The sequence below is a fragment of the Larimichthys crocea genome, chromosome XXI (genome assembly GCF_000972845.2).
Source record: "Larimichthys crocea isolate SSNF chromosome XXI, L_crocea_2.0, whole genome shotgun sequence".
Classification (NCBI taxonomy): domain Eukaryota; kingdom Metazoa; phylum Chordata; class Actinopteri; family Sciaenidae; genus Larimichthys; species Larimichthys crocea.
Genome location: NC_040031.1, coordinates 16,504,573 through 16,521,628, shown reverse-complemented (window position 1 = coordinate 16,521,628; position 17,056 = coordinate 16,504,573). Strand labels below are relative to the sequence as shown.

The following is a 17,056-nucleotide window of genomic DNA, read 5'->3' as shown; positions in this document are numbered from 1 at the left end:
AGTTGCCAGAGCAGAGTAGTAAAAATCCACAAAGAACTCTCTTTTAAATATCCACCTTCTCCCTTTACTTTTCATTGGCATAACATACAGTAGCTTGCAATCATTGACAATACAGCTTTCCCCCGTCGTTGTGTTATAATGTTGGAAAAGGGAAACCTTTGGATGTCTACAATTTAAAATAAAATGTACACGCAACAATTAGTTGTGCTGACATGTTCATATGTGAACAGCAAAAACATGAACTTCCTAGATGCGACTGACACTTTCAAATACTGTCTGTAAACATTTTCTTTTCAGATACTGTAAAATGTGCTTAATAATGTTCCACTCAGAGGTACCCCTACAGCTTTCATGCAAACACTGACAATCGCATAACAATATGTAATAACAATAAAACAACCTTTCCGTTTTTCATTTTGACACAGAAACCTGTATAAATAAAGGTTCCATTAAAAATAATAAAAACTGGTTATATTTATACATATCTTTGTCTTTTTATGACAATTGTGTGACTCCTTCTATGCACACATGAACAAAGAGAGATGATGCCAGTGCAACAGGAGACTATAGGCTTAATAATATACATGGCTTTACACAGACAAATACAATCAATGTTAAGAGTTGATATGTCTATTTGACAACATCATAATAGTAAATATGACAATAGGTAGTGTGTATAAAACAATGCTACAATTTCTGAAAGAATTTGAATTCTTTCTTTTTTTTTCATATTCATAAGACAACTATGTGTAACTTTGATATTCTCATGAGATCCAACAGAGGTATAATATAACAGAATCACTGCCTCCTGTGAGCAGACACTGCAGGGCTAGCTACAAACCAATGCTGGTGATCATGCACAAGTCTTTTGCTTGAGCAGATATACAGTATCATTCCTCATTGATCCTCTTCTGGTCAGCATATCAGGATGGCCTGATTTCATGAACCTGGGATATTCAGGTGGCAGTAAGGTCCTTTGAATATGACCGCTGCTGCTGCTGCGAGGACGTCCAGGAGGCAGGAACCCTCCAAAACAACACCAGACGTGGTAATCTCTCATCTGGTAAACGCCAGGGATGAGCAGCCTAGAGGAGCGAACACTTGAAAAATTTTATTCTCTTCGACTTTTTCTCTGAGATCTTGACTGGTTTTCCTGATCCTCCGGCACTGTTGTCAGTCTGGCAAGGAAAAGTAAAATAGTGGAGAAATGTATTAAATACATTATGAAACAATTATGGCTTCAAATCTAGTGTCAAATGTCAAATCATCTGTCAACGGGTAGGTTTTCACAAGTTTTCTGCATTTATTCATATTAATCTAGGAAAAATAAACATTATTATTAAACTCGTGGTCAGACTTTCAAATTCAAATGCTATGTCCATTACCACAGTGCTACAGTACATTAATTTAAAATTAAAACATTTGGTTTTCAATCATAGAGAGCTCACTTTATGATAAACATTGTATATGCATCTTTACAACAAAGAATTCTGCCTAAAGAGTGTTCATATTAATTTTTTCATCATTCATTTGTGGCCTGAGAGGGTGAGGCACAAGACAAACACTCCACACCACTGCTAGTAAAGCTTAATTGCTGTTGAGTGCAGGAATAATTGAGAGCAACCTAAATAAGCATGTCACATTGCTATCAGCTCCTCTTTGGTCTCAACAAAAAATTGCATTTGAAAGAGGTAAATGTAAAATTATTACTATTATAAGAATCTTTTAACCACTTACTGTCTTTGAACTCAGATTATGTAATATGTCTCTTCCCATTGTATAAAAAGCCTAGAATGACAAAAGAAAATAAGATGTAAAACATATGTAATTATCAGTCATGTTACATGGTATGTACATACATGTTACAAAAAAACCCTGCTTACCTCTTCTACATTTAAGCTAGACTTTGCGCTGGTTTCCAAGAACTTAACTCCATAATCAATAGCCAGCTAAGTGGGATAAAGATACAACATTAGTGACAATCAATGCAAATTGAGAAAGTGCACAGCACTTCAGTTTGTTTGTGACTGCCTTTCGTTAACGACTAGCTGCAGAGACTCACTTTTTCACCTCTGTCTTTGGACACCTGTCTCCTGTCAGTCATGTCACATTTGTTACCCAGGATCATCTTCTCCACATCAGACGAGGCATGCTGGGAGAAATTAAAAGACTCATTATGTTGTTGAGTTGCTCTCAGGGCACGGTAACACTATCAAACAGTCTATCTAGCTTCAATCCAGAGCTCACCTCTTCAATATTCCTAATCCAGTTTTTTATGTTCTCAAAGGACTTCTCATTGCAGATGTCATACACCAACATGATGCCCTATGGAGAAAAACAGTTCTCATAAACGATATCTCATATATATATAAGATACACCCATATGGAATAAGTGTAGGACTGAGCGCGCACTTACCATTGCTCCTCTGTAGTAAGCCGTAGTGATGGTGCGAAACCTCTCCTGGCCTGCAGTGTCCCTGAAAACATTACATCAACGTCAAAAGTAATCAGGCAGATTTGTGTCACACTTTGTTTTATTTACTTATTTTAACAATAGGAGTAAGCCTTACCAAATCTGAAGTTTGACTCGCTTTCCAGCCAGCTCTATTGTTCTGATTTTGAAGTCTATTCCTGCATTTGAACAAACAAACACAGATGGATGTTATTACATGGCATTATGAAACCGTTTTTATGCTTTTGTAAAACTAAAAGAACTCTTTAAGTCAAGTTGTTGGAGGAGATCATTTAATGTCAGAGCAAAAGAAGCAGCAGCAGTCTACTGTAGGGCTTTATATAGAGGATATATCATTATTATAAGACTCATGATTAAAACAAAAAAGGGCTGTTCAATAAGCTTTCCATAGGTCGAACACTGATGTCATTCTATATTTAACCTTCCTGGTGCCGATGAGCCATCAAGGGCAGGAGATCATTATAATTTGTCTCTCAGTCCCATTGTCTTGCTCTTATGCAGTGACCGCCCCTTTAAACATTATGTATCTGTATAATAAAATAAAAATGCCCAATCTATGGGTATTTCCACAAATATGTATTGATCACCACGATGGGCGATGCATTACTGATGTCCTGTTCATATGCAGCATGCATTATGTGAGATTTATCCTGAGGGGCGGCTGCGGGGTACTCACCTATTGTGGATATGAAGGTGGTGTTGAAGGAGTCCTCGCTGAATCTGAACAGCAGACATGTCTTACCGACTCCGCTGTCTCCGATGAGCAACAGCTTGAACAGATAATCGTACGTTTTCGCCATTTAAGCACTAACTGTGGACTGCAAGGTTTACGACAATAATATATAAAGGCCTTGCCGAGCCGGGATCCCCAGTCTGGAAATCCTCAGCTGTCTGTGGCAGACTGACAGCAGACCGGTGCCGAGAGGAGTGACGTCACTTTCTGCCGTGCATGCTGGTCTCTGTAGTTTATGTGGTCGGCCAGCTTTCTGATTGATTTAATCATGAGGTGATGAGTTACTTAACATATAATCATGGGTTTGTTAGCGGCACCTCCAGCAATGATGAAAGCATAAACAAGAATCTTCTCCCTCTAATATTTCTAAAACATCATGTATAACAATTTTATGTGTCCGAAATCAGTCAGTTTTAGTATATTATGAAATATTGCTTTCTTTCTCCACGTACTGAGGAGACTGGGGTCATTTGGAGTTTCCAGGACTTATGTCAAAAACCTGACATTGGGTGGCATCTGCAATCTTCTGTGCAGTCATCATGCTGGGAAGGGGGGAAAGCATGGAGAGAGATGGGAAAAGACTGAACAAACTGGTCATTCTCCACAGAGGAAGTGGGAGAGAGGAGGATGTAAACAAAGCTGACATCCATCATGAAAGACTCCTCTCACCCACTGCAGTGAAACGGTGGAAGCCATAAACAGCTCCCTCAGCAACAGACTAAAGTCTATCTTATGTCTTATCTTTTCTTATGTTATCTGCAACAAACACAGCGACATGTGCCAAATATAGAACATGAGGTTCACAATCTGCTGGGATGCAGTCTGCATTTGGACGGTCTGTGTATGTACTGACTGCATAAAACGTCTATAGATATTTGTTTGATAGTTGTTGTTTTTTCTGTCTAGCTGTCAACATATCCACATTTCTATTGATTTTTTTAAGACGCTGAATGTACAACAATCCAATTAATAAGGAGGTGCTGGTCATTTTTTGTAACTACTTTTTGTTTGCTTCTAATTAAATTAAATTCAATTTATAAAGCACCAATTCATAACAAAAGTTATCACATGACACTTTCCATATAGAGCAGGTTAGATAGATAAATAGAGAGATAGACACACAGAAGCACAGCAGCAGCAAAACAATAACTCTAACTATAAACTTATGGTAGCAACAATGGTTATGCAAAAAGAACCTGACTGGCTGTCAGGTCAATGCCACTGTTCTTCCCAATTATTTTATTTTGAAAAATATAACACAAACATAATTGATGGAGCACAGCAGCCAATCATAAGCAAGGAAACGCTGAAGGCCCACCCACAAGTAAAAAAATCAAACATTGAGTGGTAAATTTGTTTTGGTAGGAAGAAGGGAAAACAATAAATTGAGCTGAGGCTGCGTTTTATTAATTTATTTTGCCCTAAATAAAAAATGTAAAAACAAAATAATACCTGTTTCTGTTTTCTGTAAATTATACCAAAAAACAACAAAACAAACATTTAAAACGCAACATGCACCCTGCATCCTCAACAAGATTATCTAAGTCTTTACTTCTTCTTCTTTTTATTATTTTTTATTTTTCACAAAGTATTACTTAAGTGCTCACACTGTTTATTTGCACTGAGTGTTGTTCCTGCTGCACACACAGTCACACGTACGCGCAGGGAAACGAGCCTAGCACGGTGAAAAAATGCCAGTAAGTCACGATGTTTTTGTGCTTATGTATTCATCCTGAGTTAACGCACAGTGCTGTCAGCTGTCTGCTTGTTTATCCCCGAGTCCTCGCTGTGTCACTGCGCTTGTGTTAAACCTTTTAAAGTTGTTGTGTTGTTGTTTGCAGCAGCAGCACATGGACTGAAAGTTAGCTCACGTAGCTCTGTGTGGCGCGGGGGGCGACTACATCCTGAAACGCAATAACGCGTCTCGCATGCTTTATAACCTGTAGCCACGTCCAGCCGAGAAATAGTCTGTGCCTGTATTTGTTTTTACACAGGGCCATCCGGTTTCTTTCACCACATGTTAGTTTAAAAAGCACATTTATACTGAAGCTACACTGTGTGTGTGTGTGTTTGTGGCGCAGTGTTTTTCTCGTTGAAGCCTCACTGTGTTGAGTATAAATCGGCTGCTTACCTTGTTTATCACAGGAGTGACGTGTGATTATTAAAGTTATAGTGAAACCGTGAAGTTATTAGGTCAAATGAACTGTTGCACTGCCTTAAAACTGTCTTAATTTTGTTTTATTCGCTTGTTCCAGCTGGCTAAAGACCTCCTCCACCCAGCTATTGACCATGAGAGAAGACAACACAAAAAGAAAAGACTTGTTCAGACACCTAACTCTTATTTTATGGATGTGAAGTGCCCAGGTATATCAATATACATATTAATATAAGATTAAAGTCCTGCCATAAGTGTGATACCTGCATAAACAACCCATTTATTCTCACTGTTTACATTCAGATTTTGCTCTGTTTAATATCTAAACATGTACACAGTCTACTCATGCTGTGCATGCTGCATGTACTGCATGTACTGTCACGTCCTATCTCATATATATATATAACCTGCAACATAAACAGTATTTATTTACAGCATCCTTTGCACTCTGCACCAATGTTTTCTCAAAATTTGTACACCTTGTACCACCTCTGAAAATATCCTTCTTGACATCCTGACATAGAGGCCTTGTCCAGTTATAGTTCATAAGAGGCTTTTTAAATTATTATTGTTGATTTTTGTCGAATCCTGGGATGCAAAAGATGTTTTTTTTTCCTGATTTGCACCACCCTAGATTTCATAGAGCTATGGTATAATCTATCTTCTTAATATTTCACGTTTGAAGCAGCAGTATATCACAGGAAATGCAGAACATATTTTGAATTACACTCCTGAAATCTCATAATTGAACTATTTTTTATTCAAAACAAAATATTAAGGCAGTATAAAATGTTTCTAAATTATTTTATTTAATCAAAACAATAAATATTTCAGAGATTCCACCAAGTACCACCCAAAGGAGCTTGCGTACCACCAGTGGTACTTGTACACCGTTATCCTTGCCTTTAATCGGCCTACAAATGTTATAAGTCTGTTTTATGTTTTGCCTGTTGAGCTCCAAAGTCAATTTCTCACGTGTGCACATACCTGGCCATCAAAAGTGATTCTGATATACGTGGAATTTATAAAACTTAACTTTACTGACACTGTGTCTTTGCAGGCTGCTACAAGATCACCACTGTGTTCAGCCATGCACAGACAGTGGTCCTCTGTGTGGGATGCTCAACTGTGTTGTGCCAGCCAAAAGGAGGAAAGGCCAGACTGACAGAGGGTAAAACATCCACAATATATTTTATGTTATTATTATTTATATATATGCACAAACATCAGAGAAGGCTGTCTTACTCATTTAAATTCTTGCTTTCCAGGTTGTTCTTTCAGGAGGAAGCAGCATTAAAAAGGAGCTGCATACTTAATCATGTCTGTAATTAAGCCATGTTATTGATAAATCCCCTATTTTTCCATTGATTACAATGTAGTTGTGCATTCACTAATGACAGGTTCTGTCACTGTACAGATGTTCAACTTTTATGATGCATTTCTAAACTAAACTAAATTTTTAACACGCAAGATACTAAAAAATAAATCTCTTAAGTCAATAAAGAACGCTCTTATACAAGTCGATGCATTCCGTGACTTTTATTGAGAAATATTGAAAATGTTTGTCATGACTGAAATTACCTTCACAGAAAGCATACGAGTCGTCCTTTCTGAATGGAAAAAAAGAATTGTGCCATAGATTTTAAAGGAACACGAACATATGAAAAACATGGATCTTAATAATTAATAGAAATAGAGAACAGAATAGACAGTAACACAAAAACACAGGTTTGATAGATTGGGCCACAAAAATGTGAAATGAGTACTCCACTTGCATATTTATGTCCCAGGAGTGTCCAGAGCAACAACAAAAATAAACCACACATGCTCTAACAACCTATTTTTTTGTTATCCCAGACATGGATCACTGTGTCTGACATTGCACTCCGCCTCTGGGTCCCTCGTCGTCTTCCTCGTAAGCTTCCCCGCTGTTGTTTTTCTGTTCTGTCCGCGCATCCACGTCACAGAGGTCCACCTCCTCCATGTCATCAGTTATCATCACATCCTCCCTTGGAGGAAGCAGTCTTTCCAGTTGGTACATGAGATGTTCTGGGAGCCAGTGTTTTTCTGGGAAGTCCACCTGCAGGATAAATTACAATTAGCTAAATTTGTCCACAGCTAAGAATCTGACAAAGACGTTAAAATCCAGGGTTGAAGAGAAATGTTTTGAAAAGTCTTACTTGGAATTGAATGATAAGCTGTCCCTTTTCGCAAGGATTCTTGTAGATTGGCATGCCCTCATTCTGAACACTTTTGACGTCACCGTGTTTTATTACTTCACCTGTTGGTAAAAAGAGATGTTTGTGAAATTTTAAATTACAAACATTGTCTACCGAAAAACAAAAATCAGAGGAGCTGTGTCAGACAATTACCTGCTTCTGAGCTGATGATGATCATTCTGTTGTCTAATGTCTGAACAGTCTTCTTGAAACCACAAAGGGCCTCAACAAGTTTGATGTTCATCTTCATTACCAAATCATCGTCTTGTCTCTGGAAAACCGTGTGCTCCTTCTGTTCCAGCACAATAACTACATCCCCAGGCTCCAGTCCAGGTTCCTGGTCGCCCTCGCCATGGAATGTAATTCTCTGACCATCTTTCATACCTGCACAACAAATTGATCTTTAGTTTTGTGTTACATTTACACTACCAACTACACTGTTAAAATATCTCAGGGGGGGGAAAAAAAAACATACCTTTGTCAATGTGAACTTCGAGAATTTTCTTCTTGCGTTCTACTTTGTGCCCATGGCAGTTCTTGCAGCGGTCCTTGGAGTTAAATTTCTCACCCTGTCCCTGGCAGTCTTGACACATGCTTTGGATCTGCTGAATCATGCCTGGCCCGATCTGTTGCACCTTGATTTGTACTCCTTTTCCTTTGCAGTTTGAGCACTTCTCCAAGGCACCTTTCTTACCACCGTAACCTGCAAAACAGGCCAATGTCATTTACCGTTCAAACATTTTTAAAAAAAATTCTAAATGGTATTTAAAATAACAAACAATAAAACACTGCGCACCATCACATTTTTCACAGATGACATTCTTCTGAAGGCCAAGCTTCCTTGTGGTGCCTTTGTACATCTCCTCCAGTGTAACATTGAGCTGGTGCATGACATTCTTCCCTACAAGAAAAGCAGATACATGTAAGTTAATTTATTTAACAAATTATGGGTATATGAGTATATAAACTTCACCCCCCGCTAGATTACTTACGTAATAATCTATATCTTACCTCTTCTCTCTCTCTGCATCCTTCCTCCACCTCCAAAGAACATGTTGAAAATGTCCATTGGGGACGACCTTCCACCCATGCCCCCTTCCTTGATTGCTTGTTCTCCTCCTTGGTCATAAAGCTCTCTCTTCTGTGGATCTGACAGCACCTCATATGCTTGAGATATATGCTTGAACTGTGGAAATAAGACAAAAAAAACATGAAGTGACTTTTGAAAACGAGTATTTAAAGCTTCATAAATAATGAGTCATTCTTGGTGGAAGAAGTATTCAGATCCTAGATAAAAGTGGCAATACCACACTGGAAATATTCCCCCACAAGTCTGTACTTTATATACTGTTGGTAATACAGTAGTTTTATCCACAGCAGTGCTTCATATTCTATCATCATATATTTGTAATGTCGCTGTCCTGCGAGAACCATGCAGCTCCATAAACTTTTCATGAGCTCAAATACCAGATCTCTTTTCAGTCACAATGCTTTTTTCCAGCTAATCTGAACACGTTTAATCACCCTGCACAGGTTTAATTTGTCAACAAATATTTAATTTCTCAGCACATGTTCAATCAGATTTATCCTATTTTAATATGTATGTTTAGTTTACCGTCTCACGCTGCTTACTGGTTGCTTGAATCTCCCTTGGGATCGATAAAGTATATATCTATCTATTTATCTAATATCATATCTATATTAGTGTCATGTGTCCTTAATTATTTGATGTTAATTTCCTTAATTTTTCATCATATTTTTTTTTTATAATGACAATGGCTGGGGCAAGCGAAAAGGAAGGACAGTGATAAGATACAAGACCAGTTGAATCATTTTATTTTAACACATTGACATTGATATTTTCTACACTTTATTTTTATGTTAAAAACTATATTTTACAGTGAGTGTTTTCAGCACAGTATCAGGCTTGCTGTAAAGTTACCTAAATACATGAACTGCGACTCGGATCATTCCAGAAAGTTCCTGCTGTCCATCCAACAAGCCTTGCAGTTTAAATTTAGACACGGCGTTTCAGCAACAGTCCATAAACGGCTGCTGAGGCAACATAAAGCTCTCTAACTCTATATGCAGCTAACTCACCTTGTCCCCTTCAGCCGGGTTCTTGTCAGGATGATATTTCAATGCGAGTTTCCTGTAGGCTTTTTTGATTTCATCCACCGAGGCTTTGGGGCTGACACCCAACAGATCGTAGTAACCGGTTTCGTGAACCATGATGACACCCTAGAAGATAAACCCATTTTTAAAGAAACACATTATTATATAATGCCGTGACTTGCTATTTTATCAGATATAATGCGTCAGCTTATAGGCACCGACGTGTAAAATGAATGTTAGCTCATAAAACATTTAAAATAAAGATAAACACACGTTTAAAGCGCAGTTATCCTGACAGCGTGGAGAAACGTCCACACACGTGGGGTTAAATGGCAACTCGCGTCTGGTTTACATTCACGTTAAGCTTGAATGAAACCGCTCACATTCCTGTGTCGTTTAGCTGAATATCATTTCAAATCGTAATATTACTCACCAGGTGTTGTCACTATCTTAGTCCTAGCTCGAGTTACTGTGAGGCTGCTGAAGGAAGATGGCTGGCTCTTATAGCCGCTCCACGGTGCAGAACTTTCTGGAGAGCTCTCGCAGCCGGAGATGGGGGCGGATGTTTCGTCGGGGTTGACCTGAGCGACAGAAGACCAAGTCCCTTCTCGGTAAAAAAACAAAAAAGGCAAACGGAATGGAGAGGGAGGAGTCCTGGAGATGATCAGATCAGCTTGTTATGTATGGCGGATCTACGAAAGACAGATTTGATTTGGTATTGTGCTTATAAAAGAAACGCGCAGTAGTTTAGGCAATGGTGCAACTGTGCAGAAATACTCTGTTACAGTAAAGATACTGCAAAAGTGAAAGCAATGTATGTGCATAATATAATTGGATTATAAGTATTAATGCATTATTATGTAAGGCTCACTTTAAAGTAACAGCTGATAAAGGTGAGGCTAGTTTTTATTTATTTTTTATTGTTTTATATATGGCTGGGTAACTTATTCTGTGATAATAGGCCAAATAAATGTAGCTGTTGGCTGTAGTTAATAATGTGAATTTGCAAAATGACCAGTGACTGAAGCTAACAGATGTAGTGGAGTTAAAAAAAAATACAAAAAAATAAAAAATAAATAAATCAAAATATTCTCCAAAATGCTGTGAAATAGAAAAGTACCTCAGCATTGTAGTTGAGTACAGTACATGAATAAATGCATTTCACAAGAGTTCTTAAAGCATTTCATGTGGGAACAATGGAAATAAAATGCTGCTTCAACAATCTGGCTGTTAAAAAGTCTGTCAGGTAGTAAATTATAATAATAGGTTGTATAAACATGCTTTGTGTAAATGAAGGTTGTCAGGTAGGGATGTTCAGTGCTTCAAATAATGCAGCTCATTTTAGAAAGAAATATTTGATGCCTGTCTGGAATAGTAACAGTAACAGTAAATATATGCACACACTGGGCTGTCTCTGCTATTTGTGTATTAAACCTCTTGGATAAAATAAACAGAGACCTGTAAAGAGGTCTGTAGTCTGTGGTATTCTTTAACCTAAGTAAGTGCCTTCAAAGTAAAGTATTCATGCTTTTGCAGAGGACTCTGGAGGACCTTTGTCGTTCTAGTCAGAAAATATTGCACACCAGTGATCGCAATGAGCTGCCACATCTGCCAGAATGGCTGAAGATCACAGGTTTTAAAGTATGTAAATGATTAATGAAGTAATAAGGCTCTATGCAACTTTTTGAATGAACTAAGATTGTCTGTAAAGCATAACTGATCAACCTTTGTAATACTACACTCAAATATTAAACTATTATAAATCCTTTCAGTTGTATAACCTTGTTATGATTTGGTTATAACTGTTCTGTTTGGGATTTAAGGGAACATTACAATCCCACTGTTTTACATATGAAAAGATGGAGCTAATTCAAATTCTGAACATGGTCTTGAGCAATCGGCCCATTGCAGAGCACACATGGATTTTCTGACTTGTTTCGCAACCATTCACGACTTCATGTTTTGTTTCCTAATTCCTGAAAAATAAGTGTGATACTGTTAAAGGGAGCACCATCGAGAAAGGTTTGGTCCCACATAGCCTGTAGCCACAGTACAAGGACGACTAGGACTAACAGTATGGACTCTCCTGATGAAGAGAAAGGATACGATCAACTTGAGAAAAGGTAAACAACAGTTTACTTTTTTTGTTTGTTTTCTTTTAATCTGGAGCATTAAATCAGACTGAACTAATACTCTAAAGTAGAATTCAACAATTCATCATCTGTGTATTTTTGTAAGTTAGCCAGGGGCTATATTATAATACTTCTCAGCTGAGGCTGAATGAACCAGTATCAACACTTTCAAAGTCACTGAATATTTGTTCCTGTCCACGCAGTATTTAAAAGGTCCTCTGCTGCATCTCTATGAATATAGCAACTAAAAGTCAATGTAGTTGACTGTTCACTAAATATTTTGTGATGTAGAAACTTTGCAAACTTCTGAATTCTGAATAGTTAAATCAAACTACATATATATATGTATGTATAAAAATACTTGATGAGTGTGAGCAGTCTTTTCAGCGTTCATTGAATATATTCTGTCAAACAAAGCAAGGGGGCTTTAGCTGTGCCAAAAGCCTGACACTGTGCTGGCTGAAAATTAAACCCATGTGATGAAATGAAAACAGCAGCCCAGACCGTTCTCACAATGTGAGGGTGGAGTGTGTATATGAGCTGTTTGGAGCCCATGTTTCTCTGTGTTTTCCAGTGTTCAGGAGTCTATGGCACACGAGCAGACACATCATGCCTCTATAGGTGAGTATTGAGCACCTACAGGGTCCACTGAAGTCCACAGCGGTGCTGGGATTGTGGTAGACGTCCTTCATCAGTATGTTCTGCTGCTTCTAAATAAAACTGGTAGATGTCTTTTATTCCTTTGTGGGAAGGACTGGATTTGTTTTCTCTCTTATCTCAGGAAATAAAACCATAGAAGAGGAGTTTGCTGGTACACCTCTCGCTCCGGCTCATTCACTTTGGACCACTGATGCTAAAGGCTCAGTAAGACTGAGAATAGAAGAGGGATGTCCAGAGGAACCTATCACAATTCACCAGATGTTCAAAGAATCAGTTGAAAAATATGGAAATATGTACGCGCTCGCCAGAAAGCGGAACAACAAATGGGAAAAGATAACCTTCCTAGAGTACTATCAGTTCTGCCGCAGAGCAGCCAAGAGCTTTATGAAGGTATATTATACAAAATGAGAACTTATTGTCTATAGTGCATTCTTTCTGGCAGCTATTAAGCACTATCAATGAGTAGATTTGAAAAAAAGAAAGACACTAAAGTTTGTTAATGTGTGCAGCTCGGTTTAGAGCGATTCCATGGAGTGGCAATCCTAGGATTCAATTCAGCAGAATGGTTCTTCTCTGCAGTCGGTGCCATCATGGCAGGGTGAGAAAGACACTGACCTGACTCAGCCTATTTCTGAACCCAAATACATCGTGTAGTTGTTATGGTGCTGTTATTGTTATTTTATCTGACACAAACACTCCTCTTGCTGTTCTATAATGTCCTGTATTCTTCCTACAGGGGGATAATGACAGGCATTTATGCCACAAACTCACCAGAAGCTTGCCAGTATGTGGTAACTGACTCCAAAGCGAACGTTATAGTGGTGGAAAACCAAAAGCAATTGGATAAAGTCCTACAGGTAGTTACTTAAATATATAAAAGATCTTTACCCACATTCAAAACAAGCTAAATTTCTCGCTCTTGCTTTTAATAGATACGTGACAGACTGCCTCATTTGAAAGCCATAGTGCAGTACAGTGGACACCCCCAGCAGAAGATCTCCAATCTTTACTCTGTAAGTCCTCCTAACACAACATGAAATGATACGGGTCAAAGAGATTGTCAAGCTCAGGCCATGATGCTGTGTGTTGCTGTTTTGGGACAGTGGGAGGAGTTCATGGAGCTCAGTCTGGATGATTCTGAGGAAGAGCTGGATGACATCATCAGTAGCCAGAGAGCCAACCAATGCTGCGTCCTAATCTACACCTCTGGCACCACAGGCCAGCCGAAGGGAGTCATGCTCAGTCATGACAATGTAAGCTTTCCTGTGGCTATTGTTAAGTTCTTATTCAGGGTCAGATGTAAGTATAACAAGGGTGTATGCAGGAAGTTACAAAAGCAGAAAAAAGTAAAACAAGGCTTCTGTTTTTATGATGACTTGTTCAGATCACATGGACTGCCAATCATGCCAGCAGGGTTGGGGACATGCAGCCAGCTGACACTAAACAGGAGTCACTAGTGAGCTACCTGCCTCTCAGCCACATCGCCGCTCAGATCTTTGATCTCTGGACAAGCATCCAGTGGGGTGAGCTGGTATACTTTGCACAGCCAGATGCCTTAAAGGTAAATACAAATGGTTAAATCACACAAATATAAAAAAGTTAAAGGTCTGAGATAAGGCCTTTAAATGGATATTTGGGTATTTTGAAGTCGGGTTGTATGAGGTATTTATGCATAGTCAGTGTGTTACCTAAAATAGTGGTCAGCATGTTTCCAAGCAGACGAGGATCATGGCACAGAAGCTGAGCTATGCACTTCTGTGGACAGGGTCAGCAGAAAAACATTCTAGCCACCTCAAAAAGTGCACACTATTTTAAGAATATTTTTTCACCACTATACCTTGCCGTCAGATAGTCATTTTCTTTCGCACTAACTTTAGAATCTATATTCATATATATATAGGCCAAACTTGCGCTGTACAATGTATTATACCATAGATCAGCTGTATGGATCAGAGTTATATCGAACAGCCAGAAAAACAGAAGTATGCACCATTTTTCTTGAAATCTGAGTTCAGTTTGATCTTGCAACTCTCTGACCAGTTAGTACAGAAGAAAACAGCTGTCTAATGGTAAGCAACAGTTACAGTTACTTTCAGTGGTTACAACTGGTGAAAGTTTTCATCCAAAATGTTTTTTCCAGACCTCCAAAGGTGTATTTATTATAAATACCTGTGTTCTTCTCTTGACAAAAAACTAGAATACTATTTTAAATTAGTTGAATAACATGCTCAATAAAAAAAACAACTGACTGATTGAATATGTGTTTTTAAGCTCTTGATGGATTTAACTCATTGTAGGGCAGCCTGGTGACAACACTCCGAGAAGTTTGTCCCACATCTCACATGGGTGTCCCGCGGGTATGGGAGAAGATGATGGAGAAGATAAAACAGGGAATTAGTGAGTGTGGATATTTGAAAAAGAAACTGGTGACATGGGCGATGTCAGTCAGTCTGGGAGCCAATCAAAAGCTTACGCATAAGTAAGAGCTGATGAAAGGGTTTAAATGACAAATATAACAACAAATATAAATAAATTTTTTGGAAGAGAGGTGATGTAATTACAGTGATATTTACTTCTTTTTTTCCAGGGATGATGAAAAACCATTTCTCTTTTCCTTGGCTGACAACCTCGTGTTGCAGAAGCTTCGGGCCGAGCTCGGCCTGTCTTGCTGTCAGAAGTTCTTCTCTGGAGCAGCACCAATCAGCAGTGAAACAGTGCAGTTTTTCTTGGGCCTAAATATCTGTTTGTATGAGGCATATGGCATGAGTGAGAGCACAGGACCTCACTTCATGTCAGGTCCCAACGCTTACAAACTACCAAGGTAAAAACTCAGGGATTGTAACATTTGTATGTGAAATTAAGTTAAGCTTAAGTGCTTTCATTTTAAATTTTGTGAGCATAAATAACAGAAGAAAAAAAATTCTGCTTCTTTTCTTTGACAAAGCTGTGGTAAGGTGGTGCCTGGCTGTCGATACAAAATGGTCAACACAGACTCTAAGGGGACAGGTGAAATTTGCTTTTGGGGACGCAACATTTTCATGGGTTTCCTCAATATGGAAGACAAAACAAGAGAAGCGTTGGATGAAAATGGGTGGCTGCATTCTGGAGACCTGGGGGAGATAGACGAAGAGGGTTTCTTGTACATCACAGGGAGAATAAAAGGTAGACCTATCTGAGGAAATAAGGCTATTGTAAGAAAATTGTTTGTCCTAGGTTACTAGAAATCCACAGCTGAGCCCATGTTGTTCTGGACAAAAGATCTATTTTCCTTGTTTTGAGCCATAAACAGCTGCAATGTCAGGGTGCCCTCTCTTTCTATTCAGAGTTGATCATCACAGCAGGAGGAGAGAATATTCCTCCTGCGCCCATAGAGGAAGCAGTGAAGAAGGAGCTACCAATAATCAGCAATGCCATGCTCATAGGGGACAAGAGGAAATTTTTGTCAATGCTTTTGACCCTGAAGGTAATTTGCTTTTTTTTTAGTTTTCATGGAGATTATGGAAAATTATATATTGTATTGTATTCTTGGCATTAATCCTGTCTTATGTAAAGTCACATTATGTAGCTGGCTTTCTGAACAAACATTTAAGGCCAAGATTTACGTAGAAATATATATATATTTAAGATTCCAGGACTTTTAATTCTGTGCTCTAGTGTTGTAGCGATACAGAAACCATGGCGCCAACAGAGGAGCTGAGTATGGAGGCTGTGGAGTTTTGTGAACAGCTCGGCAGCCAAGCAACCAAAGTGTCTGACATCATCGGAGGAAAAGACAAAGAAGTGTACCGGGCGATTCAAGAAGGAATCGACAGAGTCAACTCTGCAGCCACCTCTAATGCCCAACGCATACAAAAGTGGACGATCCTCAAAAAGGACTTTTCTGTTTCTGGAGGAGAGCTGGGTAACTTTAGCAGAACATTTGTCTTGAGAGAATATTATGTACTAAATGATGCTTTTTTTGTATTAAAAAAGCCATTTGAAGTTTTGTTCATGACCTTGTTTTCTCGTTCCAGGTCCCACAATGAAGCTTCGTCGCCCTGTTGTGTTGGAGATGTATCACAAGGTCATAGATAACTTCTATCAAGAATAGTATCGTGTTTCCACAGAAATGGCTGTGTAACTGCTATGAATATGACGTGGACCTTGCATATCTTATCATTCTTGAGGACATGCATGAAATTTAATTATATCTGTGTCTTGTGTATAGAACATTATAGCCATAATTAAGAACCATATTTAATTTATTTTATTTTTAAAGGAACCCAAGATTAGGTTTAGATAGTGAATAATACTTGCTTTGGCAAAAATAATAATTTTAAAGATTCACACCATTTTGATGCATCTTATCTATTTTTACTGCTTTAAAATCATATCAGCTACTTGCATGATGGGATCTTACAGCACATTTTGTGTAAGTACTAGATGGTATTCAGTGTTTGGTTTATACCAATAAAAAGTCAGATATGGACATAACTTTCACCAGAAGTCACAGGTGCCTCGATCATATTAGCTGACTAGAGTTGTGACACCCATTTGTATAACACTGAATAAAAGGGTCTGGCATTTCAG

The 17,056-nt window shown here is 38.5% G+C and overlaps 4 protein-coding genes across 4 annotated transcripts; 2 read left to right on the top strand and 2 right to left on the bottom strand.

Annotated features, from left to right (window-relative positions):
- Positions 1-41: 41 nt before the first annotated feature.
- LOC104917882 (ras-related protein Rab-8B) lies at positions 42-3,550 on the bottom strand. The gene is made up of 8 exons (XM_019262624.2): positions 3,150-3,550; positions 2,571-2,631; positions 2,417-2,477; positions 2,248-2,325; positions 2,063-2,152; positions 1,884-1,949; positions 1,738-1,788; positions 42-1,178 (listed from the first exon to the last, which is right to left on the bottom strand). The coding sequence occupies exons 1-8, from the start codon at positions 3,271-3,273 to the stop codon at positions 1,086-1,088; spliced, it is 624 nt and encodes a 207-aa protein (XP_019118169.2). The 5' UTR covers positions 3,274-3,550; the 3' UTR covers positions 42-1,085.
- A 1,196-nt stretch (positions 3,551-4,746) lies between these two features.
- Positions 4,747-6,880, top strand: rps27l (ribosomal protein S27 like). Its single transcript, XM_019262625.2, has 4 exons — positions 4,747-4,903; positions 5,462-5,570; positions 6,422-6,532; positions 6,630-6,880. Exons 1-4 carry the CDS (start codon positions 4,898-4,900, stop codon positions 6,656-6,658), a joined length of 255 nt encoding a protein of 84 aa, XP_019118170.1. The 5' UTR covers positions 4,747-4,897; the 3' UTR covers positions 6,659-6,880.
- A 5-nt stretch (positions 6,881-6,885) lies between these two features.
- On the bottom strand, positions 6,886-10,308 carry dnaja (DnaJ heat shock protein family (Hsp40) member A). The gene is made up of 8 exons (XM_010729430.3): positions 10,129-10,308; positions 9,681-9,821; positions 8,592-8,766; positions 8,377-8,481; positions 8,056-8,283; positions 7,734-7,964; positions 7,542-7,642; positions 6,886-7,441 (listed from the first exon to the last, which is right to left on the bottom strand). The coding sequence occupies exons 2-8, from the start codon at positions 9,810-9,812 to the stop codon at positions 7,226-7,228; spliced, it is 1,188 nt and encodes a 395-aa protein (XP_010727732.2). The 5' UTR covers positions 9,813-9,821; positions 10,129-10,308; the 3' UTR covers positions 6,886-7,225.
- Positions 10,309-11,500: 1,192 nt separating this feature from the next.
- Positions 11,501-17,055, top strand: acsbg1 (acyl-CoA synthetase bubblegum family member 1). Its single transcript, XM_019262619.2, has 14 exons — positions 11,501-11,818; positions 12,402-12,448; positions 12,609-12,877; positions 12,997-13,085; positions 13,224-13,344; positions 13,420-13,500; positions 13,591-13,740; positions 13,872-14,048; positions 14,785-14,966; positions 15,075-15,308; positions 15,432-15,649; positions 15,811-15,950; positions 16,142-16,388; positions 16,501-17,055. Exons 1-14 carry the CDS (start codon positions 11,772-11,774, stop codon positions 16,575-16,577), a joined length of 2,079 nt encoding a protein of 692 aa, XP_019118164.2. The 5' UTR covers positions 11,501-11,771; the 3' UTR covers positions 16,578-17,055.
- Position 17,056: the final 1 nt, after the last annotated feature.